This window comes from Micropterus dolomieu, linkage group LG09, assembly GCF_021292245.1.
Source record: "Micropterus dolomieu isolate WLL.071019.BEF.003 ecotype Adirondacks linkage group LG09, ASM2129224v1, whole genome shotgun sequence".
Lineage (NCBI taxonomy): Eukaryota > Metazoa > Chordata > Actinopteri > Centrarchiformes > Centrarchidae > Micropterus > Micropterus dolomieu.
Genome location: NC_060158.1, coordinates 15,178,570 through 15,204,774, shown reverse-complemented (window position 1 = coordinate 15,204,774; position 26,205 = coordinate 15,178,570). Strand labels below are relative to the sequence as shown.

The window sequence follows — 26,205 nt, the reverse complement described above, 5'->3', positions numbered from 1 at the left end:
GTGGAAAGCTTTTTTCACATCTATTCAGTCATCAGCAAATCTGACACTTAGCGGTGTCCCATTTACAAATTATTGAAGGGATAGGCGATATGGCCTACTCTTTCGCCAGTGGCCACAATTGTTTTGTAGTAACCACATTTCATTTACATTTTGACATACCAGATCTTAGTTTCCCCCACTGGATAATCGTACTATATTTGTCATCTGTGTTTTTTAGGTATTATTTGACCTCCTGAATTGCTTGTTGCAGGGCGTCACCTCTTTTGTGTCCTTCAGAACATTTGAGTTCCCTTCAAGCATTGTTTGTTTTTGGAGTGCATTTGTGCATGTTGCAGCTCGTCTCATTTTTGTTGAGCTGTTTCTTGAGCTCCTGAGGTTGCTGTTGCAGGGTGTCCTTTTGTTGGCTCATGGCCTTGTCGACCTTTGTGGCAGTACACATATCGCTCAATAGATTCTCTTCTAGGAGCCTTTTGTTGTGCTCTTGAATGTCTTGGTGCAGCGCATCATTTTGTTGGCACTTGGGGCTCCCCTATGCCTTGTTTATCATTTCCATGGTTGCAAAACAGGATCTAGGGCAGTTTAAGTTGCTATATTGTGATTAATAACGGTTTATAACCAAATACTCAGAAGGTTAGATTTACATTTACTCTGAACACTTTTACCATAACCACAGTCAGTAACTAATAATTGCTATTTTTTTTGTTTCGCTTCAGAGACAGAATATATGAGCAGTGCTCCTTTGTGACACTGTACTCTGTATCATGCAGTGTATTGGGTAACTTGTAGTGTGTCTGCTTATTTAATTTTCGTTGAAAATATATTAGCTGATGCATGTGTGCAGTGTTAGAAGGTAGGAATTTTGAGGATTGGCCTGACATTAGGTGAAAACAAACTGCACACATCCAAAAATATATACGGCCTCAAATTTGTTTGCATTTACATATTCATCTTTTTGGAGATCCACACCTTTTCCTGACAGTCTGCCCATCTCTCTCTTCTACAGGATTGTGCTGGGTATTGGCGGGCTTGCTTTTGCAAGGAAATGATTCCGCATGAAGTGCGACGCACTCGGCCCCCTGTCGTCCTCGGCGGCAGCAGCAGGTGTGACGTCGTGACACTCTCCCCTACCACACTGAGCTCATCCTTCAGCCGTTAAAGATCCCTGGACCAAACAGACCGCCCTACCCCTCCCCTCTAACCACCCCTCCATATCTTCATCGCCATCTTTAATCCTTACTCACCTGTTTGTTAGGGCCTGGATTTTCTTTGTTATCAGGAAAAAGACCTGATTCAACGGCCTTGGGTGAACTGGATAGAGAGGGAAAGAGAGAAAAGATTGGGAAATTTAATTCATAGCTAATTAAAGTGAGACAAGGGACAGACTATCAAAAGTGAGAAAACGAGACAGGAAAGTTCAAAACAAAGTCAGAAAGGGAGAGAAAACTAAAAGAAAGAACAAGTCCAAAAGTTAAGGAAAGATAACATAAGTTAAGGGACAAGAGGCAAAGTCAGAATGAAGTCCAACCAGGAACGCAGTAATGAATGTCTGCCCCCAAAGAAGAGGGAGATCCCCTCGAGCACATTACCATCTGAAAATCGCTCACCCACCATACCACCTGCCAGTGAAAGTCAGCACACAGAGAACATGGCTTGGCTCGCCAGTGTGGCTGGTGGGAATGAGAGTGGTGTGGGCGTGCACTGTGGCTCCAGTCAGTCTGACGGGCCCCAGTATAAATCCCATTTCTCCACATCAGACACTTCATCCTCCTCTTCCTCACTGAGGCTAGTCTCATCTCTTCCTACAGTGTATACGTCCCCCCTGTCACAGTCCACAGTTGGAGGAACTGTCCATTACACCCAACTGCCTCCCAACCTGCAGTTCATAACCTCACCCTACACTACCCCATACACTGGCTACATCTCCTCTCAACTGCTTCCACCTCCTCCTCCACCTCCTCCCCTTTCCTCTGCCTCCTCTTTTACGACACAGAGACCCTCACACACAGAGACAGTCTCTGCTCCTTCACAGGCCTCCAAACATGACCAGCAGAGAGCATCCATGGGGCGTACCTCCATGCCTCCGCCTTCTACAGATCCCGCCCCTCACCATGTTCAATTGTCAACCTCCCCACGGACTGTGCCGTCGCCTCATCACCAAGGTGGCATTCACCTTCCTCCCCAGTCACTGCATCACCACCATACTTTGGGTCATGGGATGTCCCAGGTTGTGGTGCAGTATATGGACGGACCCAACAGGAAAGAGGAAGGTGGCTCCAGACACAGAGAGCTCCACAATGGAGAGCTAGATAGGGGCCGGCGGTTTGGAACATCACCTGACTCTAGCCTCTCCAAGCTAGGGAGCAAATCAAGGGATGCCACTTCTTCTTTGTCCTCTTACGAGGCCCGCCAGCTGGTTCTGCCATCAGACTACTCTACTCGTGATCCCTCAGGGCTGAGAACCTCTTTCATGCTAATGCCCAACAGCCATGGGGACCACCAGCTGGCACCACCCAGAGCTAGCCCTGAGAAGCTGGCAACGTCTGCCCCCACACACTTGGAGAAAGGTGGCATCATCCTGGGCCAGCATGTCAATCGCACATCATCCAATACCACCTCCTCTTTCACATTTCCACCCCCATTAAGTGTCGACAGCCTGAAAGCTGCTGTCAGCACGCTGCCACCCCAGACCGTTATCCAGACCACCCACAACGCTACAGAGTCAATGTCAATGGGGCTCCCCACCACCAGTATCTACCCTCAGCCACCTATCATTGGTTACATCGCAGGGGGCAGTGGGGGCCAGCATACGCCAATCAGTTACCACACCAGCCTACAACAACACTTACTCATTCCTGGCACCCAACCGGTCATTATCCCTGTTAGCGGAGGTGGAGTCACCACATTGGAACCTGTAACATCCCACGTAACATCATCTACCCATGCCGCACCATTTCCTACCACACTCCCACACACATACATTGCTACCACTACCCCCAAAGGAGAAACTCTGGAAACCCACAGCAGCTCGTATCACCAGGCCACTTCAGGCACAGTGGTCCAAGCCCAGCTTCATCTTCCCATTGTTCCATCGGGTCTGGTTTCTCCTTCTGCTCCTCCTCCCCCATCCAGTACGGTGGTGCCCCCCTCACTCCCTCCATATTTCATCAAGGGCTCCATCATCCAGCTGGCTGACGGGGAACTGAAACGAGTGGAGGACCTGAAGACAGAGGACTTCATCCAGAGTGCCGAGATCAGCAGTGAGCTGAAGATTGACTCATCCACAGTGGAGCGCATTGAAGGGAGCAACAGCTCACCCAACTTTGCTGTGGTTCAGTTCTCTGTTGGTGAGCACCGTGCACAGGTGAGAGAGGGAGCATCCATTATTAAAGTAACAGTTCAACTCTCACAAGAGCTACTGTAGATTGATATCACACACTCTGTATGTGCATTAACAATGAGTCAAAGAGTCAATTATATTAGCATAAACAGCAGAACCTGGAGAGAGCCTGGCTCTCTTTTTCTCCAGAGAAATACTGCTACTAGCTTCTCTAAAGATCACTAATCTCATTAATTAACAACATTTAATCTTGTTTATTCAAATTGTACACAATTTGAAATGTCAATACAACTGGTTTTACAGGGGTTTACGAGCTGAAACTATTGCACAGGGACTTCCTGGAGAACTTGTTGCTTTTACATTTTGTTTGTGTACAGATTAGTGATATAATGTGCTAATTTTTAAGCTTCATAGCAAGAAATAGTAATGTATTTCACAGTGCTGCGACCATTGTAAATACACAGATATGAGATTGGTATCGATCTTCTCGTCTAACTCAGCAAGAAAGTCAAACTTTTTTTTAATATTTGCTTTTGGTGTGATTTTACAAAGCATATTTTCTTATGGAAATGTCTATCAGGAACCATCATTATGACTAGTGCTGAAACCTAAAATTGATTTTAAAAATACAGACTTTGAATGCAGTGCCAGTCCAATCACTCCAGTTGTAGTTTGCCTCTGTGAGTTTGAAACACTGCTTTTAATAAGATCTTTAAGACAGCTTTTATGTACAGTGTGTGTTACAAGTGCCGTGCTGCTCGCTTATTAATGACTCTATTATCATGAATCTCACAGAACTCTGCTATTCCCTCTGTGATTAGGTTCAATATACTAGGATGGCAGTCATGTAACAAACATGCTCTGATTACGAACTTCAGAGAAGTTCAAAGAGTTGAGTGTTGCAATCTACTCATCTGGTTTTCTTTCAAGTATCCAGTTAAGCCAGGAACATGAATGATACAGTACCACATTGCTAATGCTACATGTAATAAGTTGCATATTGAAGCCCAAAAATTTTAATTCTTTAGTATTTGTTTATTTGTCAGTTTCCTGATTAGCTGTGCCCTACAGCATATATTTTTATATGTGACTTGTTTGTCCTTGTAAAATACCTAAAGGGCTGATATAAAATGAAGCTTTGGTTGCATGCTTTATTTCCAAATAATGTTTTGTACTTGTGTTTGATGGGTCACATAAAACTCTCATTGAATCTCTCAGTAATCTCTTAACATCTAATACTACGCCACAATTTATCTTTCTGTATTCTGTCTCTGGTTCTCCCTAACTCCTTCAAACACACTTGCACACACACACACACACACACACGTCCATCCTTTTCAATGTCTGAGGGTGTGCGTTAAAGCCAGTTAAATCTATTTCATCTGTCCATGCTGTGACTCGTCCACCCACACAGCACATCTCTAACCATCTCTCCCGCCCCCGGCTGCTCTTTGATACTGTACCCCACAAAAGCTGACAATCTTTCAAAGACTTATCTTTCTCTCTTGTACTCCATCAGCGGCTTGTCTTACTTTTTTCCCTGAGAGGTGGTAGCAGCTTTGAGTCCACACTCAGAGGACTTACTCTGAGAAGTCAAAAATTATATAATACAGGAGGGAAAATATTGCCTGACGTTTGCTTTGAGAGGGTGTTTGATATATCTTACACTTGCATTGTTCTTGACATTGTTCTCTTTCACACTCACTTCCTCACTCCTCTTCTTGTTCAATCCACCTTCCCTTTGTAAACTGGCCTTTTCATCTCATCTCAATAACTTCCATCACTCCCACCTTCTCATTCTCACAATTTTCTCTTCTTCACTTCATATTCTTTCTCCTCAGGTTTACTTTGCTCCTTGCTCTACCCATTGTGTCTCAAAGCCTCCTCCTCTGCTTCCCTCTTGTCATCTATTCATTCTGTCATACATACAAATGATAATACAGAGCTCAACCAAGCACACAGTTTAATCCAGAATTCAGACAGAAAATATTGTTCCAACCTCCTTCATTGATTTAAGATTTTGCAATATTTGAATTAGAATGTGATGATAATTGGTTACTGTCAACCAAATCTGATCAAATCACACATATGCAGTCCACATGAAGCTGATTAGCCAAGTTTCTTAATCTTATGCTCTTAATAAATAATAACGATATTTTTCCCTAAATTGTATCTTATTTGTCATAACTATTTAATGTTCTGCAAAACAGGTGGACGAGACAAGCTTAGATTTAGACAAGGTTTACATAAGTGTCATTGTGTTGATGTGTCTTTCTACCATTCCCTCTCATTTCTCCAGGTGAGTGTTGAGGTCTTGGTCGAGTACCCCTTCTTCGTCTTCGGCCAAGGCTGGTCTTCATGCTGCCCTGACAGAACCACCCAGCTTCTGGAGCTGCCTTGCACCAAGCTGTCTGTGGGCGATGTTTGTATTTCACTCACCCTCAAGAACCTGAGGAACGGATCTCTGAAGAAGACTCAACCCCTGGAGCTGTCCACACCTGCATCTGTCTCAGCCTCCAGCCACGGGCACGTCAAACCCCACAGAGCTGTCTCGGACGCTCCCCAATGCTGCAGTGGAGGGGGCTCCAGGCACAGCGAGCGGGAGAATGGCATCAGCCAGCGAGGAAAGGGTGGAAACGGGAATGGGAGTGGAGGGGGCGCCAATGTGGAAAATGGAGATCTCATGTTCGGGGAAAGAGGGTCAGTTTCTAAAGGTCAGGTTGCCAGCAGTGCAGAAGCTGGCTCCAGTAAGCCATCAAGAGGCAGGAAGCGAAGATGGTCTGCCCCCGAAGGTCGAAAAATGGAAAAATCAGAGGAGGAGCCACCCTTGACCCTGCCCAAACCTTCCTTCATCCCTCATGAGGTGAAAGTCAGCATTGAGGGAAGGTCGAATATTGGCAAGTGAAGGCTAGTAGGACTGTTAAATAACCATTGGGATTTGGAAAAAAAACTAAACATAAAAGGATTCTACAAAAAAAAACATGAATGCCCATATTAATGTTTCATTTGTCTTGGTTTTAAAGTTTTGTTTTCTGTTTTTATTTTTCTATCTTGAATACTGTACTGTAGAGGTAAATTTACCCTACATGGTATCACCTTACATTAAGTCCATGTAGTTTATAACACATTTTTTTATAGATGGAATTGATATCACACAAGCAATTGGTGCCGTTTTGGTGGCTTTCATGAGATGACTTATGGTGAAGGATTTGTGAAGTGTGCTAAATGTTTATTGGTGTCTGTGCGGCACACAGGAGCAATGCTTGATGGCTCTTCTTGGCTGGCTACACGTTACAAATAATGTATATTTCAAATTGCATTAGCTCAAACTTAGCTTCTTGACAGCGATTTCACTCCCTGTGCACTGCTAGCCAGGCTGCCTGGACAAAAACACGTCCCCACCACCACTCAAACCAGTCATTTTACATGGGGCCACGGGAGTGATATAACATAAGCTGATCCTGAGCATGAAGGATTTGTGAGTAAATCATGACATTTTTCATTAGCTACATACAAGTGGGAGTTGGAATTATTCAGCGTCATCAGGGTGTGCCAGACCTGACAAGTGATGCCATCAGGTGGTGCCAGTGTGCCACACAATAGAGAGGAACACTTACTCTGTTCAGTTTGATGACAGTGGAGTCTTTACTTTCATCTTGAGCATTTTTTTTTCTTAAACCCCTCCTCTTCTATCTCACCAGATAGTTGTTTTCGATGATTGTCAAAACTTTAATCAGGGGTCATTTAGTCCTAGATTGAACCTAGGTGGGTCAATGTTAATGTATAAATGTGAGATACCCTAACCTAATATGTACAAGTGCAAAACACACTGGGTTGGCGAACTTCACTTTAAGAAAATGTTAAGAGGAGGACTTCATTCAATCCTCATCTTTTCTTGATGAATTTTTTTAATCAAGAAAGGCTGTGTGAGGGGAACCGAGAGAATCTGCTTGTCAGTTCTGAGAGGGTCAAGATGTTTCAAAGCACTTAACACACCTGTCACACTCACCATACAGCCGGCAAATTTTTTGTTGTTTCTTTTATTTACGCAGTACTGTATGTATTTAGATTTTGTTTTATTTAGAAGGGTAGAAAGTAACAACAGCACTTTGGAAAGGTGAAGCTTTTGGAAAAGTGAAGGGGTTGGGGGAGCGGATGTGCCATGGGATCACAAAGAAAGGGATGGTTGTGACAGGTTTTGGAGGAAATTCCAATCAGTAGATGGTTAAAGAGAAATGTATAGTGACAGAAGGAATTAGAAATACAAAGGTTATCAGCATGTGCCCTTGTACGGCCAGCCAGCTATGCAAAAGCTATGGAAAAGTATTAGAATGTGTTGGGGAAGTTTGGGATCTAGAATAAGGATTAACGAGGAAAAGGCTTTGAATTATCCCAGTGATGTTCTGTACTAGACTGAGAGCATTGATTGGAAGCTCACGCCACAGAATTTTGAAGGGTGTCATATTTGCAATGTATGTGCGTGTGTGTGTGCTAGAGTGTGCATGATGTTGGTCTGTCTCCGTACACACACACATGCGCGCGCTTACACAAACACAAAACAGTACAGACCATCCCTGAAACTCAATGACCTATAATATGTACTGTGTTTGTTGGTAAGCATTTAGATGAATGTAGATGTTGTCCCTCCTGCAAAGACACTAGATGACTGACATTGGATTAATGCACACTGCCAACAGAACAGAAAGTGCTCTGTGGTGTGTTTGTGTATGTGTGTGAGTTTGTGTATGACTGTATGTATACTGTGTATAGGAAAAGGATATAGTAATTTGATAGACAGTGCTAAATGTCCAGTGTTTCTACTTGGAGTCATACTTAAGAGAATCTTGCAGTTTGCACATCAGGAGGAGGGAGAAAGGTGGAGACATAATTTTTAACGGCCCTGTCCTGAAACGAGCCCTAGACCATGTAACACACTGGAGGAGACCAGGGTTTTTGTTCCTCAACAGGCACTTGTCACATTGTAGAGGAAAAAAATTGTCAACGCAGTTAAGGTCAAATAACATTTGAGTTTTTACGAACATAAACATAGCTGTAAAACAGAATTTTAACATGTGCCTGCCTACTGAATTTACTGACTTTAGTTAAAGATACACCATTTGTAGTGTCTCTGAAGGACAATTGAGACTTTTCTGTTCACTTTTTCTGCTGTTGAAGCCATGGTGTAGGGACTAGGGTTCAGTTTTAAACACTGCTTGTGCTTTCAGCCAGCTGAAACCCTATTTTTCCTAAGATGTAGCAGTTACCTCAACAGATGTGCTTGCTTGGTTGTTCCAACATTTAGAGCTTTGTAAGCAGCGCTTTGTAAGTTGACCACCCTCACAGGATCTTTCTTGCATATGAAACCCCAAGTTCAATTCTTTTCTTTCTGAACTTTTTCTTAGTTTTAGTGGGGAAATGTGAAGTGTGTGCCACCTGATGATTATACAGCATATAAAAAGGTTTAGTCTGTATGTTTTCCTCTAACATCAGTGTTACTGAAATATGCTTTCCATTTTGACATGAGTAAGTTTTTAAATCTAATAGTGATGGTGGACACTAATCCGGATTCAATGTGTTCTGATTGTATGGTGCCATCAACATGTAATTGGTTCTCTCATGCTGCAAGTAACAATACTGTGTGTACATGCACAGTAGTTTGATTAGCATATGCAGGTTGCTGGCACAACAGTGTTAAGGAGGTGGAGGAGAAGTGGCTTCCTGCAGGCATATCTGTTGAGCTTTCTACTCAGCCTCTGTATTTAGGTGTTGTTATATGGCATAAATATTTTTTCGTTGGCAGCGTCGTCAGTTGCCTCAAAGAAGTGGATCAGTCGTATTTCCATCCTACTGATAATATATCTGTGTGGGGCAATGCTGTTTCAGGTGGTGGGAATTTACCAGGTTGATGGCAGGAAATATGTGTGTTCAGATGGATGAGAAATGGATGGATAGGTGGCTGTGTAAATGGGCAGGTGGATGGGGTTTGTGAGTGAGTAGACCCTAAATGAGATTTGAAAATGATTTATTTTTTATAAAATAGGGTTTCTCAGATCGGCACCATCGCAGTAGTGCATTTTCATTTATTCCATTTCGAATTGAAGCATCATGATCATTAGTAGTTGAAATAGGAGTCTGCGCGTGTCTACATATTTTGCAACCTGTGTGTGTGCGTGGCTGTGTGTTTTGTAAATGTATGACCGTGTTTTTTTATTTTAATTGTCTAACCCCGCTTCCCAACAAATAAAAAAGCAGAACCACAACATCTACACAAACCTGTCAGCCACTCAGACCATCAAAACTTTTACAGTCAGTCAGGTTACATACAATTTTTTTTTTTAAGCAAAGCCAAGTGATGCTTTGGTTACTTCAGGAAGCAATAGTACGACAATATTCAGGCACTCTCCTCGCGTACGAGCGGAACGTACACACACAGAGTCATTCCACTCTAATTCTCTGCAATAAACATTTAATAATAGTCCTCTAGCATTGCAACCAAAGCAACTCCCTTTTCTCCCATAGAGAAAATATTATCTTGTCATATCCTGAAAAAACTGAACTAGGCTTCAGTTAACACTATCCCCCTTATCATAAAGTACATTTAAATCTCTAGTAATTGCAGTGGCAACAACAGTTGCTAGTTTTTCAGGGAAGTGTCTCAAATATGCAGTATCTGAACATAACCCCAAAAACCTCCACTGTCCCAGCTGGTCAGAGTTATAAACTCTGTTGTCACAGCTGTGGGTGAGCATGATATCACATGCACCTGAAGAAACAAGCAGACGTTTTGACTTCGCCCAGGTCTGCCTCTCGCCACGACTCCCGTAGTGACCTCGTTAACTTTGTTTCAGGTACCCAATTATAGCCAGCCAGCCTCACAAGCACCTCCTCCTGGGTCAAAGCAATCGATTAACCCTCAACAACCGTTAGCTACCTTTCAGTGTGGCCTGGCCTGGATATAGCAGGGCTGGGCTGAACTGCCTGTTCCCCCCTCGTAACGTCATCTTTTGATATTTGGCCTCCTTGTCACTACTGGTTTATACAGGTTATTGTGTTTATACTTCAATGCAAATGCATTCTTAATAATAAACTATGAAACAAAGCAATCTGAAATGTAGACACATTGTGAATGCAGGAGAGGAAACAGCACAGGCAAGGTTTCAACATTTTTGAGGGTTTGGTTAGTTTTAATTTTGTTAAGATAATCCCAAATTTAACCTTTTTATCCCTTTGAAATGATCCATAATGTGCAATACTTATATTTTGTCCCTCCCCCTTTGCTGTGCCAAGTGTATGTAGCATAGTCCTACTCCAGTGTCTCATCCTTGTTAATGGCTTGTGTATGTCTGTTGATGTGTGTGTCACATCTGTAAAACAAGAGTCAGGATGTTTGTGAAGAGAAGCAAAACCAATCGAGAGTTTGTCTGTATCTCTCTTTCCCTATTGTCCTTGCGGCCTTCCTAAAATTTGAGTGTGTGAGAGACTGCGTCAGGTCTCGTTGGTGTGTGTGTGTGTGTGTTTGTGTGTGTGTGTTTGTGTTTGCACCATATGTTGTGTGTAGTATGTGTGCTTATGTACACCTGGTGTTAAAACGCGTGTGTAACGGAGTGTTTCCTCCTCTAATTGTCTGTGAGATCATAAACCCTGACCCTCGATGGTTCACGGTGAGACCCACAGAAAATAAAGAAACCTCATTGCTAGTGGGGACCACTTTTTGTAAAAAAGAAAAAAAACAAAGACAAAAAAAAACAACAACCAACCAACAGAGATGCACATGTAAGTAGACGTAAAAGACTTGATAATGTTTCAGCACTTTCTAATCCTAGGATGGACTTGGTCTAACCCCTCTGTCTAAGACCGATACCTTCCCTAGGGGTAACATTCATTCAAAACAGACAGAGAGAATGAGAATGAAAAAAAAGAGGGTTAGTAAGGATGAAAAAGAGAGATGGCTCAGTTTAAGTTTTTGCACATCACCTAGCCGTAACCTTGTGTTGATCTGTCTGTGCTCCATCTCGCTTGGCGCCCGGCGCGTTCTTGGGTCCAACGGGCCGAGGTGTTAGGTGGTTCCTTGGTTCTTTTCTAGGAAAACCTTTTCTCATGGAATGCATCCCTTCTTTTGTTGTGTGTCTTTGGAATCTTTTCCACCCTACACCAACCAGGCTGCACCGTTAATTAGGTTTTTTTAATTCACATTTTGAGTTCTAATTTGGCGGATACATTTGTAAGGAGCAGCTTGGTTTGGTCGCGTGGTGTGAAAACGGTGCGTACAAACCTTTGCTTTGTTTTGCATTATCTTTGGTGCAGGAGCTTTTTCTGTGTTTTGGGTCTCCTTGTAGCACTCAATATAATGTCAGGAGACTTAAAACTATGTAGAGAATGTGTTATTGTTGAATTTTTATGACAAGCTTCCTCACTCGAGGAACACTGCTAATGTTGTCTTTTTTTTTAAAAATTGGCTTCTTGCACAATTTTACAAATAAAATGAATGTTGGTGTGTGAGCTTTGACTTTTCGATCAGAAAAAAGGCATGCGTGCTCTTTGTTTCTTGATGTTTGTACTTTCATTTTGCAAAAAGGATGTGTTTTTGGCACTTTGTTGTGTTTTAAAAGTGAACAGAATTCGATCAGGATTCCTTTTTTCTTTTGTCTTTTTTTGTATGACGTCATCAATGTCCATAGCGCTGGATAACCAACTCAGGCAGAAAGAAAAAAAAACTTGTAGAGGCCCACTTAACAGTTTAGTTTCACCCCAATCAATTTACATTGTGGGCTGTTTCATATGGGTTATAAGATATGTAAATGTATTACATATAATTTGATATGATTAACAAATGTCATTATTGACAATTAACTATGAATTATTATTATGATATTATGTGTATTATGCCGGAGATGGCTTGGATTACTCTTCAGTGTACTGAACGTCTTTGTTTTGCCTCTCTTGTGCAAGGCAACAAACACTTCAGCAGGGGACAGGCTGTATGGTTCATGACCTCTGACCCTGCCCACTGCCACAGGGGGGGGGAGGGTGGAGCTTATCTGTCAGCTGTGGCTCATTTGATTCCTCCCCTTTTCGGAACACTCAGCCTGAGGCTAGCAACCGGTCTGTCTAGATGTTTCTCTGCTAACCTGTGACACCAAGTACTGAACTGAAACTCTTTGGCCCATGAGACGGTGGCAGAGAACCAGACATCAGCACAGACCTCCACAGACAGTCTGGCCTGCAGGGGGCTGCAATAGTTCCCAGCCAACTTGTCTGTACTATATTGTACTCACCAAGTCCCTGTGTCTCACCACCCCTTTCCTGTATAGCAATGGAGAAACCCTGTTGGTGTATGTATTTGACATCTGTACAAATGCACCTCTTTGAAAAAGAAAATGAAACCTTGACATATCTGGAATAAATAGGCGACCTGTGTCTTTATTTGAATACACTAACAAACACTAACACTGCTTTAAAAACATTCAAAACCTCAGTCATCAGATATGAAATTTTTCCTCAATGGATTTGGCTAAGTGCTAAAAATGGAGCAGAAAACAGCTCCCTCTAGTGTACAAACAGCTGCCTGACATCCCCACCACCTAAAATGTCAAACATCAACCATGAATTCTATGTTGCACTTAAAATAATTTCCCTGTTCTTTCCCTGTCCCTGTCTTTGACAGTCTTGCTCTGCTGCCCACTCATGTGTGTTACACAAATAAAAACAGAGGAAATAGAGAATACACTACCAAAGCCATTGTCATTATAAAGGGCAGAATAGTAAAATTATGAAGATCCTGCAGATATTCAAAATAAGAATCCATAATCTGAAATCTTGTCACTTGAGTGCAAGAAAACAGCACTTTTGTTTTTACTCCCAAGAACACCCCCAAACATTTTGTTTCTATAATTTTCTAGATCCATTTTGCACTACAGACATTATGTGAGTTTCAATTAAAACAATTTTCTTATTTAAAAAAATATATTTTACCACAGTTCCTGTGTGAAATTTGTCATTTCTGCTTCTAAGACTTCTAAGACTTGTATTACTACAGCCAAAACATGTTGTATTAGGTAAGAATGAACACTGCAGACATTAAAACAGCAGGTGGCTTATGTAATTAATGTGACAGAATAGTCCTAATTGTTTGCCCTACATAGAGGTCATGGTGCAAAGTCAACTAGAGCTGTACCGCCCTTGTTTCAGTTGACACTTGCTGCCAGGCAACCAGTAACGCAACAACTCAGATGACAGAAGATATTTACTGACTCTCATATTCTGTATTTTATGTTTGATCCATTCTCAATATGCCTATATCACTGCTTGTTATAATACGCCGCCTCTCACTGAAAGCAAGTGGGAAAAGAATTAACTCAAAGTTAGTTGTCTTAGATAGATAGCAACTTTGTCCTACATTGTCCCAAAACCCTGATATTTAAAAAAGTTTTAACTAAAAAACAAAATATGCTGTTTCTTGTCCATAAAGAAGAATCACGCTGATCACTCTCTGATCATTTTGGGTTTATTAACACAATGTCTGTCTGTAATTGTCATTTAAAAGTGTTTGTGTCATCACTCTACATGACTTTACCCTGAAGTTCTGATTTAAAATGTCAGGCACAGTGGAATCCATGAAGGAAGACTTAAACATCATACAATACATGCGCACAGAAACTAAGGAGAGATTATTAACTATTATGTTGTCTGTCATCAGCAATATGATTTGCACAGTCTGGAGAAAATTCACATAATGATCAACACCACTGAGGAAAGTAGCAGAAGGCCCTGCATGCAGTTTATTGCAACATGATTTCTCCAGTGACAGTTAAAGGGTGACCCCACATCTTGCATATTGATTCTTGCATTTCCAACATAAAGCTACACAGTTTCCCCAAATTATCTTAGCACGTGTAACAGCCTCCTCCTGCTGAGTGTGTTTACATATACCCGTGTATTTCACATAGCTCACAGTCTTGTTTATTCTCGATATGCTGTTAATCTAGAAACATCCCGACTTCTCTATATACCCAAGCTAAAAGAGTATTTTGAAAGATTAGATCTGAGAATTTATCCAAGCTTTATTAACTGGGACATCTGCATGCGCCCATTCAAAAATGAAATCTGGTACATTCAATGATGGCATATTATTGTGTCTGTAAGCATGTAAATGCCCTCACTGTAGGATTAAGTTGATTAGAGTGCTGTGATTCTTCTGGGATAGTGTTACCAAGTAAAACTCTTGAGTTTATTTTAATCACAACCTGCAGGAGACTAACAGCTTTCTGACAGATATCCTGAGAGGAATAGGTTGGGTGATGATGTAGAAGTGTCTGTGTGGGATTCTGCTGGATGTGTCATACCACTGTCCTGCTATTGCATGTTTAAGCTGCACAGTAAATGTACAATGCATATCATGCAACCTGTGTGTGCGGACATGTGTGCGCCCTTCTAAGTGAACATCTGGCTGGACTGCTGTGTGACACGGATGAAGGTGGTTCTCCTGCTCAGCTCTTTGAGCTTGGCGGCACCCACGTAGGTGCAGGTGGAGCGGAGGCCCCCCAACACATCAAGGATGGTGTTCTCCACATCTCCTCTATAGGGAACCTCCACTGTCCTCCCCTCAGATGCCCTGAGAGCAGAGGAGAAAGGAGAACATAGGAATGAGGACATTTTGTAGTTAAAACAGGAATCATTTTCATTGCTAAAACTATATGAGATTATTCATCTCTTACACCTGTTTACATGCATGGAAAGCTAAATTCTCTGTAGCTGCCATGAACACATGACCAAAGTTCAAAATGGACTGATTAACATGTCATGGTTTTACAATGAGTATTGTGCAGTTTTCTTTTTTTAAAGTGCACAATTTTAGTATCTCACACTTTCTTAAATTATAGCATCTCAACTAGCTAAATACTACAATTCTGTGTATCCAGGTTTTGAGTCATGTGGAGTGTCTACATGTGGCACAACACAAAAAACACATCTGAGTTATAAACTGAATCCATATCAAAAGTTATATCAAGGAGAACAGGAATCTTATTAAGCTTATTGGTTGCGAGATTTATGAAGTCAGTAAGTATAATGCCTCTCCTGATATCGGTCTCTCACCTATACTCAGCAACTCCACCGACATATTTCTTCATGGCTGTGTCGGAGCTCATGCCATAGAAGAGTTTGTATTTCTTGCCGTTCTTCTCAATGAGCTCCCCAGAGCACTGGTCATGGCCTGCAAGCATCCCTCCCATCATTACAAAGTCAGCACCTGCGCCTGAGGAGCAAAGGCAGAGAAGTCACAGTGGTTAGATTTGTGGAACAGCACAGCACAGCCACACATGACCCAAACTGTGACTTGCTTGAGTATGAAAAGAACAAAATTGTGAGTTGAATACTTACCAAAGGCCTTAGCTACATCTCCTGGGCAACTGCAGCCACCGTCCTGAACAGAGAAAAATGACACATCTGTCATATGGCATGAAGTCATTCACAGTTCCAAAAGGTTTACTTAATATCCTACCAGGCTTGGAAGACAGAGGATGCAATCCACTACTATTGTTATCAACATTGGAAACTATTAGAACTTTCATGCAACAGTATATTATGGAAGTGTGTTAAATTCAAAAGCAAATAATGCTCTTTGACTCACTGAGCATCCATAATGACAATTATTACTCAGGCCATCTGAACCTTTGCAAAGAATAAAACCCTTAAAAGACATCTGGATTGGACTCTTTATTTCAGAAGACTCACTAAAGGACATATTTCCATTACAACAGACTGTTCAGTAGTTTGGCATGAAAAGAGCTAATTTTCTCTTTTTCTGTTTTATTGTTTGTCATATTTATTTCTCTATATCTGGAGCATATTTTGCTGCTGAGTCAAATTGATCCATGCCAGGCCCTTTTTCTGACCTTTGAAGAATTGCCTTTTGCCTAACTTCACCATAGTTGATTACATATTTTATGGACTGATGAGAGGAACTGAGACAGTAACTCCTCTCCACAGGCAGAAAAAGACAGCTGGGATAAGTACAGTACGCTTAATATATACTCTACAGAATACTGACTTACAGAGATAATGTGTCCTTTGAGTCCATGGGCTGAGTCTGCACACTCTATCACAGCACTGAGTTGCGGGTAGCCCACTCCTGTCTTGATCCTTGTCGTGCACACAGACCCTGCAACACACAGTTCACGGTGCACACGTTAGGGAAGTCCATCTTCGTGGATCTATACCCGTCAGTGTTTAATTGCTGCTGCTCTAGCTACGGGAACCCGCTGTCTTTCAGATCTGGTGCTGTCAGTTTAGGTGGCTATTGTATAGGCTGGAGACAAAAGTAAAGTAAGTATCTAAATGCCAGGCCTTAAGGAGATTTAGCAATAATATCATTTAATTAAATAATTCACACTACAGTTCTTTCTTCTCGTTAAAAAGTTGTAATTTTATAATGGTTCTGCTGCATTAACAAAGGCTAATCTACTGGCAATAAAACCATTCACTCAAATACTGCAAGTGGACCATACAGCACTGGCTCTATATGAAGGACACATACCTTGCTGTTTACACAGCATGTCTCTTTCTTTCTGGCTAATGTGTCTGTATTTGTATATGAGGCCTGTGCAGTTTTGTGTTTACTCAGAGGGAGCAATTCCTCAGACAATTAGCAGACAGACTCACACAGTCGTACCCACCCACCTGGCCCGATGCCGACTTTGATGATGTCAGCACCGGAGAGGATGAGCTCCTCCACCATCTCCCCTGTTACTACGTTACCAGCCTGCAAGGCAAACAGCATTAGCCCTAAGACACAATCTCACAGCACTTCCCCATAAGTCCCAACCAGCCAAGGGGGTGAACTATCGCTCTTACCATGATGGTGTGTTTGGGGAACTTTCCTCTGACCGTCTTGACAAACTCCACAAAGTACTCAGAGTAGCCGTTGGCCACATCCAGACAGATGTACTTGAGAGCAGGGACGGCCTCCAAGATGGCACACAGCTTCTCCAGATCTGCAGTGCCGCTGCCTGAGCTGGCAGCTACATGCTGGGGAAAAAACGTACATTTTCATTCTAGGAGGAGACCCTTGTTTGTTGTTGCACAGGAACAACTAACTTTGAAAAGAAAGGCAAACATTGGTGATATTACCTCTAAGCAGTCAGGATGAGTAGCAGCAAAGTTTTTCCAGTCTTCTACCGAGTAGTGTTTATGAATGGCTGTGAAGAGGGTGTGCTAGAAAAGAAAGAAAGAAATGATTTAGACATTAAAGCAAATTTAACAAGCATAAAAGTTCTAGAATGTGAATATCGACATGCCAATTTTTGTCTTTTTATTTGTGACATCTTTTCTATTACTCATCATGGTTTCCCGTATCCAGTCTTATTTCAAATATATAAAAAAAGGTTTCTTTTGGCTGTTTACATGAAAAAAAACAATATGTCATCAATTCAATCAATCATGACTTTTTATATAAAGATCACAGACACTTTGAGTCAATAGCGGTTACAAAAGAAAACAACATCCCACAAGCTAGCACATGTCTAAGAGCTTCTAGGACAATGTTGCTAATTCATGTTTTTCCCAAGGCCCCACACTGCATCTTGATTTTTGTTTCATGATACCTGCATAGAAATCTCAGTGGAAGGGCACATAGAGACAATGATGCTGTTATTATTTTTTTTTTGTCAACCATTCAGTTTTGCGAACTCACTTTGCTGAGGACCCGTGCCATCTCAAACGTTCCTGTGGTGTCCATGTTGGCAGCGATGATGGGGATGCCAGTGTAGGTCTGTTTGGAGTTGCGGAATGTGAACGTCCTCTTAAGGTCCACCTGTGGGGGAGAGAATATTAATCATGGCCTACGAGGAAAGTGTTTTATGTGACTGATGAATCATTTTTTCTCTAAAGCTGACTGAGGGACACTGCAGATTTCCTTGAAAATGGGGACAGCTCATGTCACTCTGTGTGGTCCTAATGGGGATGCACTGAATCATTTAGATCCAGTGGTCCGCTTAGACAGTATTGCTTTAATGTAAGCTGCATGAAGCAAGTGGGGCTCATTGTGATACACTAGCGGCTCCCTTTACAGGAAAGTATTTATCTGCACTGATGATGGAAGTCATTGCTAAGATTCCTTTCAAAAAGATCAGCTATAAATACAGCTTGTTCCAGTGAGTTAACATGATTTAACCACTGGACTGTTAGCTGCTCGGTATGAGTGGTGTTTACTCATTCATGTGGTATGTTCCTTTAAATAGACTCACAAAGAAGAAGTACAGTGACTTTGTGACTCTCTTCTTATTGTATGCAAAACTACTGCAGCAGTGGAAATAGGCAAAGGATGCCATAACATTCACAGTGGAATAATTTTCAAAGCCACAGCAAAATATGAGACTATAAATCATAATGCTGGGAGGAAAGTGGTGAAAGATGTGTGGATGAGAAGGAAAGACTTTCCAGTCATGCGTATCCATTGCCTTGCTACAGCAAATCAATGTCTTCTCTTTGTGCAAAACACTGACTCAGCTGTATTTTCCAGTCTAGTCACTAGTAAATCATCACCAAGTATGACACATGGATCCAGCAGGCCTCAGTTATAAAACATTATTAGGATTTATGCTATCAGTCTGACCATTTAATAGAACAGGAGCGCTAAAATCGAATTGCATTCATCTGTGTCAGATATTTACTGAAGAAATGTTCACTATCACAAATATCTCAAAATATCTGGCTAAGCTAACGCAGATGTGCTGCCATACAATTTGAAGGACCTAAATATGTTTGTTGGCGTGTTGCTGGTGTTTTTTTTGTTAATTCCAGTGGTGCAGCCTACATTCACATCAGAGGTGCGAGCATCTGCAAATATCTGCTCAGTGGTTGTGCATAACCATGCGGTTATGAATGCAGTTTATCCTTCATGATGTTCATATACCCTCCCTCCTCTAAACCTCATGGTAAGCTTAGCTTTGGCAGGTGGATTTCTGCTCCCACTAAATGCAGCAATAATTCAAACAAGAGCAGTCAGAATGTCAACAAATGGATACTTCGGAGTGCTACTGCATATTTGGCTGCATTATATGCTGAAATCAAGTCACGATATGTAAACTATTCACATCTAAAACCATGTCAATAACTTTAGGTGTGTTCTTTATTATTTAGTTAATGTAGAAAAAGTTGATTTGATGGAATGTAAAGAATGAAGAGAGGTGTTCAATAAATGTGACAAAACATTGAAATGTTTTTTACTGCACTGATTGTAGTAAAAACAAATGCTCAAGTAGCAACTAGATGTTCTCTGTGCTGTTATCTGTGTCAGTGTATATGTATATAATGGCGTCCTGATAGCTCAGTGGCATTTGGAATGTGTTCTGGTTGACTGTAACACACAGTACTATTTTTAAACAGGGTTTCTGAGAAGTCTCCTGTGCCTAGTGTTGCTTGCCACCTGTCAGAAGCCAACTCCCAGCCACTTCCACCTTCCACCCCAGATCTTGTGCCACCACACCAGCATCGTGATCTTGGGTCAGTACCAGTCACTGATCTAGTGACACATAGCTAAGTCGAGGAAGTTGTGAAGATAAAACAACAAGGAGAGGGTTGCATTGTCCCAGAGAGCCAAATCAGTGGGTGCTAGATACACTGTGGCATGTTATACCTGCTTGTAATGAAGAGTTATGACAAAATCAAGTCCATTTAAGTTCAAAATTATTCTCAGACTCTCCTCTTTTTCATTTGTTGTTTTCTCTGTTTTTAGACAGTTATTGTTAATAGCTTCTGTCTGGTACAGGCTAGCCTTGTTTTCTGTCACCTTTAAGAAGGTCACTACGCTGTTACATGCTCGTTCAGGGTAGCTTTCTTGCTCACCAAAGTACAAAGGCAGTGTACACATACTGACTACTTACACAAAGCAACACAACAAGGAGAGGCCCAACTGATGATATCAGTGTAGCAAGTGGGGTAAGAAGGTCCCCAAATGACTGGCCCACCTGGCATCCACCCCATATACATACATACATATCTCTGTTGTAAGTAAACAGTAAACAGATTGCACTCCTCCTGAGAAGTGTGATAGGTGATTGAACTGTAGCTGTAATATTTGGATTACATTATCAAAGTACAAGTAATTAATAGCACTGACCTCTGAGCGACTCTTGAGGCTGCTCCTCTTGGGTCTGAAGAGGACATCCTTAAAGTCCAGCTTGAGGTCTATGTCCACGCGAGGCATCTTGGATGCCCAGAACACTGATGACCAGGATGAGGATGATGAGTACCGCCTGAGGAAGGCTGCAGCAGCAGTGGCGGTTGCTGGTCCCAAGCCCCAACCACCAAACCCGAACCTCCAGGCGGCCAGGGTATTTATAGCAAAAGGGGGCCTAGCCTGGCCCCGGCCCCCATGGCTTTATTTGGGCCTGGACTTCCTCTCTCTCTCCCTGTCAGACTATCCCCCGTCCTCTCTTTCTCCCTCCACTCCGCCAGCTTTCTCTCTCTCCCCCCTGTCTTTCAGCAGAGTGGCAGCAGCAGCAGTGGCCAGGCTGGAAGGCACGCCTGACGCATATACACAAGCACACACACACACAGACATGGTAGCACTGCAGTAGGTTGTATGCTGCAGTGCTAAAGAGCACACCTGCTGTCCAGTTGGGGCATTGCTCCCTAAGATATTGGCAGACCCCACAGAGACAGAGGGGCAGACAGACAGAGGGAGAATGACAGCAAAGAAAAAGAGAGGGAGGGATGTGGAGACACAGAGGAGAACACACTAAAGGAGAACAATGTTTGTGAATTGACACAGTAAAATGGGAAAGTAATTTATTAGTAATGGTGTACAGTGTGCAACAGGGAACATACTTTGTTGTTTCTTTGTACATGTGTTTTTATCTTTCCTTGATCTATTGTGTTTCTTTTAAATTGTTAATGCATCTATTGATGTGCCTTTTGTTCAGCTTAGTATGCATCTCAAAGTAAAGAATCTAAATTTTGGAATACTATAATATACAAAACTTAACCTTTGATGCAAAACAACTCTGATCCCTTCTGTTGAATAAAGTCTAAGAATGTGTTTAGAATGCATCACATGGTCTATTATTGTAATATGCATTGTATTAAAGATCCCCTCCACTTAATAATGTGTTTTGCTTATTTTTTACTTTTTACGTCACTTGGATGTTTGACCTTCACTGTGCAGAATGTTGTAAGTTCAGAATTTGGCACTAGAAAGATGTGTTCACATGAATTTGCTGAAGGGAGGCAAGGTTCTTTGTGCTCACCTTAAATCTCAGTTTAAGGGTTAGTAAATACAAGCACGATTTTGTGACATCATAACTAGTTGTTACGCCAATCCTGGTCCCATATGCAACTTATACAGTATGATGTGGAAACTTGAAACTGGAAAATTCTGCAGTGCCCATACACTGTGAATGGACTTTTCAGTGAAGTTGGAGAAATCTTGTGTCCAGCAGTTAAACAATATTCGCTTATTCATAAGGATTTTTCAATGAGGCTGTAATTTTAAGAATTATTAATTAGTTAAACTTATTTTGTGCAAAAAACACATCATACACAAATGATTATTCAAAGCAGAGTATTTAAATGTTTATTAAGCATTAAATATCATATTAAGTCTTTGCTATTTCCTGCATTATATAAGCAACTTCTAAATTGTCCTAAATGCAAATAAAGTAAACCTTAAAAATTACATAAATAGTACTAAAACAAATACTAAATACTAAAATGAAAATATTCAACTGTATCCCAGAATAATTAATTGATATATCAGAGGTCAGTGTTTTTAAGTATTTTGTAATTATCTTCATCCAAACAACCAATTTCCCAGCATTTATGACTGTTAGTAGTAAGTGAGACCAGTAGATGTCAGCGTAGCTGAAGAAAACAGCTGCTAAAAAGCAGAAAGCCACCAAGGTCAAAACTCTGGTTGAGGTGTTTCCTGGCAACAAGAGGTGCCTTTATGATGTTTATGTGTCTAGCTTTGTCACCTTTGCCTTTACAGCAAGGTTATATTGTTTCTAACCAGAGTATCTTTGTATTTGGTCCATGGAGGAAGCAGTTATTCCTGAAAGCATAAAAACTGAAAATGAACTTTCCACAAACAGATATGCTGCACTGTCAGCCTGCAATAAAGAATTAAAGTGAACGGGGTTCATTCATCACACCATTTCAGTGTCAGCTCTGCATTTCCATATAAATAAAGGAATCAAGTGAAGAAAAATAATTTGACATTACTGAATTTGTGACAAATTTACTGAACTGAAATGATTACTTATTGGTGGAAGTAAACGTATGAAACAGAACAAAGCTTGAACTGTATTATTATTTTTTGGATCCACGGAACCTTCGCTTCTCTCCTCATTATTGTACAATCTATAGCTATGATGTAAAGCAGTTGCAGTTGCTATGAACCCACTGCTCTTTAACCCCTTGTGTGCGTCACACTAAACTGCATTGATAAATGTAGTGCTGAGTAAGGTCAGCCTTTTAAAGCCTTTTAGGGCAATAAAACTGATAAGTAAGAACAGTCTGGCTTTATCTCTGTTTTCTCCATGTTTTCTTTGTCAGCTTATCATGGTCACAGCTGGAGTCTCAGATGTTCATCTGAGTCATCTGGGTCACTCTGTTGTATACAACACCTGTAATATTTGACTTAATGTCTAGAAAGTGCTTTTTATAAAAGTTGAGGGTCCCACAACATGTGTTATTTTGTATAAATCAGCTGGCTACAGAGCTTTTGCATACCGTGCTCCCTATTTGTGGAATGACATTCCATTATATGTTAGGGAAGCACGTTCAGTGGATATCTTTAAGTCAAGACTGAAAACCTACTTGTACTCACGTCACTACAGCCTCTCCTAGAATCCGTATTGGGTCAAGGACTTTTTAACAACTTCTTAATCTGATGTTTTTAAATGTAGCTGCTTTGTCTTCTTTATCATTTGTTTTTGTTGCTGTTTTTGCCCTTATGTGTTATCTTGTGTATTTTATCTTGTGTCTTCTGTATTTTATCCTGTGTAATGCAATTTTACTCTTTTGTATTTTATCCTTTAGTCCAGATTGAAATATCTGGCTGGATTGTTATGAAATTTTGAATCATTTTTCCTAGACAATGAATCCCAATGAAACCTTTTTTTTCCCCAATGAAACCTTTTCCTGTAGCACCATCATCATGTTCACATTTGTGATGGATTTTGGAATCAATTTGGTACAGGCACTCGTGTCACCTTCAGGAGAAATTGTTCTAAACTTTAATTTTTCATCTTGATTTATGACCAAACAGGCTACCTGCAAGACTAATAACGTCCCCATCAGCCTTGCTAGCACTTTGTGCATACTAGCATGCAAAACTAACATGGTGGACATAGTAAATATCATATCTAACCTGGTGAATATCATCATGTCAGCATTGCCATTGTGAACATGTTACCAAGCTGCCGTTAGCATTTAGATCAAAGCACTGCTGTGAGTAAGGACAGTCTCATGGAGCCGCTAGCATGTATTTGATAATTAACCATTTTCTCTACCCATGCATGATGCAGGTTTACAGGCACTGGGCAGAATCACAAGAAAACACATCTTACTCACAAGAAATTGGTATCTTGCATTATAATGTTTTTTTGCTGGCTTTTATTTGCTCAGGTGTGCAAATACTAAATAATAATAAATACTAAAAACAAATTCTTTTATCCTATGGATACACTTTTTTAGTATCACTCTAAATAGTAGTACTTGTTGTCTGCAGATTAAAGACTAGATAGTTTGATTAAGGAAATGATAATGATTTTGAAATAAGTGATAAAAACAATATTGTCTCTTCATTTTAAATTTGAAAAATGTTCAGGTATACACAGGTAAGGTAGGGCCATTAGCTCCAGATGTCACTAACACGTTAAATTGGACAATTAAATTCACTGCATGCAGAACATTGTGTATCCCTGCTGCTGGCATGCCGTTTACACTTGTCTAAAACTTCTGTGAGAACTCGCAGGCATGCACACACCCACACACACACATACTAGACTGGCCCACCCTGTATCCAGTTACCAGCTGATGATGCCATCCAGAGGTGGGCTCTGTTTGCCTCGAGAAAACTTAAAACTCAACTCGCAAATGCATTCAGAGGAGCTGCGTTTCCCTTGGCAGTATGTCATTGGGCCAAGCAGATGTGAAAACCACATGGCAGTGGGTGGGCAAAGTTGGTGAGAATCTTTGATGTGCTTTTCCTGGCATGAGTTGAAGTGATACAAACTTAAAAATTCTATTTGTTTTTTTTATATGAGTCGCCCATATGCAGGTAACGAGGATGAAGAGAAGAATCTTTTCCATCAGGGAATATGCGCTGCTTTGTGTTTGAAGTCATGAACTAGAATTTTAATCCAGGAGACGACACTGAGCAAAAAGTGAAGCACTTCCTCTTTCTCAGTAGGCCATGGCTTCTGCATGGACATACACAAGACGTAGGTGTAAAAATAATAGTAATGAGCTCAAACTCTAGAGAAGTATGTCAAATGCCGTTCTGGGTTAACCGGAAAGCATGGTAAGTCTTCAGAGACATGCAGAGGAATGAAGCAGACTTGCTTACTTGTAGAGCTAATTTTCATATTAGCTCTCCTCTCCTTTCTGCCTTTAAGTATACTGTTTAAATAAATATTATATAATTGAACATAATTCTAAAGTATGTTTCTCCAGTCATAAACCAGCTCCTCCTTAACCATCATGCAGTAAGTGTTGGTCAAGGCACAAGCTTGAGGTGGCCTGTCACCACATATCTTTATGTCAGTCAATTCTGTCTGAATTTGTAGAAACTGAAAGTGAAATTGTGAGGCGCACTCTTTTCCAAATTATTCTCTCATTCTTTGTCATTGGGTTCTGGCATGTGGAGTAAACAATGTCCAAGTAGCCAAGTCAGTCATAAATGTGGCACATGTTTCTGTGAGAAGCGCACAGAAAGTGACATTCGCTCTCAGCATGCAACTGTGAAGTAATTCAACACTGATAGCGGCAGTGCAAAGCCAGAGGAACACCTCTCTGCCAGGGCTTGGCATAGAGGAAATGTACAGTACAAGTCAGTAAACACACAGGGAGCCAACAGCGCAGACTGCTAGATATGAATCTGTTGGGGTTTCATAAATTAAAACATTTACAAAAGGGGATTTATGTAAAGGAAATGCCTGATAGAGCCTGCGTCATCACTACATTCTCCTTCCAGCTACAAATCACATCCCACCTGAAACACCTTCCTGTGTTTCTCTAGCCTGGGCCAATTTTACCAGTAGTTTCAACTGTGAGAAACTCAAGCCTGCACCCTTTCAACCAAACTATACTGTAGCTCCCAGTTTAGTACCGTCAGACATGTCTATACATTCTACTGATAAATATGGGTCACAAACTTGCCACTATCAGGTTTTTATTGACTATTGCTCTTGGCTACATCTACACTAGTAAAGGGACATTTGCAAAATAAAGTCTATAAAATCTGATACAGTACGAATGTAAAGACATATCTAAATCTTATGTGAGCTTTTTGGTTTTAAAAAGGAGATTTACAAATGATGTTTACCTATCCATTAATTTCAACAAAAAATTAAAAGGGCTGTAAATGTCTCACATGCCAGGGGCATTTTATTGAAACACGATTCTTGTAGAACATAAATATGCAATAGATTAGGCAAATCCAAAATCCACAGTCTTCAATGAAACCACTAAGCCTTTTTAGTGTTCTCTTTCTATTTTTCTCTGACTTTCTCTCTCTACATGTCACCTCCCACTGCAAAATCCATATATTGTTGGAAATTTCTCAACAAGAGATTACTGCAGTAGTGTGTGGTATTAGATACATTTTGGATTAGCGTGACAAAAGAGAACATTCTCAGATTTTCACA

The 26,205-nt window shown here is 41.1% G+C and overlaps 2 protein-coding genes across 7 annotated transcripts in view; one reads left to right on the top strand and one right to left on the bottom strand.

The window, feature by feature from the left end:
* The window catches only part of atxn1a (ataxin 1a), a 98,092-nt gene extending 85,351 nt beyond the window's left edge, over nucleotides 1–12,741 (top strand). For all 6 annotated transcript variants that reach the window (XM_046057815.1, XM_046057814.1, XM_046057817.1 and 3 more), the window contains 2 exons: nucleotides 1,004–3,361; nucleotides 5,637–12,741. In XM_046057815.1, the coding sequence (XP_045913771.1) occupies nucleotides 1,514–3,361; nucleotides 5,637–6,242 (2,454 nt within the window). In that variant the 5' untranslated portion in view covers nucleotides 1,004–1,513 and the 3' untranslated portion in view covers nucleotides 6,243–12,741. The remainder of the gene's footprint in view (nucleotides 1–1,003; nucleotides 3,362–5,636) is intronic.
* Nucleotides 12,742–14,100: 1,359 nt separating this feature from the next.
* Nucleotides 14,101–20,540, bottom strand: gmpr (guanosine monophosphate reductase). The gene is made up of 9 exons (XM_046057811.1): nucleotides 20,454–20,540; nucleotides 18,027–18,146; nucleotides 17,465–17,548; nucleotides 17,189–17,362; nucleotides 17,015–17,096; nucleotides 16,390–16,496; nucleotides 15,716–15,758; nucleotides 15,431–15,590; nucleotides 14,101–14,948 (listed from the first exon to the last, which is right to left on the bottom strand). Exons 1-9 carry the CDS (start codon nucleotides 20,538–20,540, stop codon nucleotides 14,768–14,770), a joined length of 1,038 nt encoding a protein of 345 aa, XP_045913767.1. The 3' UTR covers nucleotides 14,101–14,767.
* Between the last annotated feature and the right edge of the window lie 5,665 nt (nucleotides 20,541–26,205).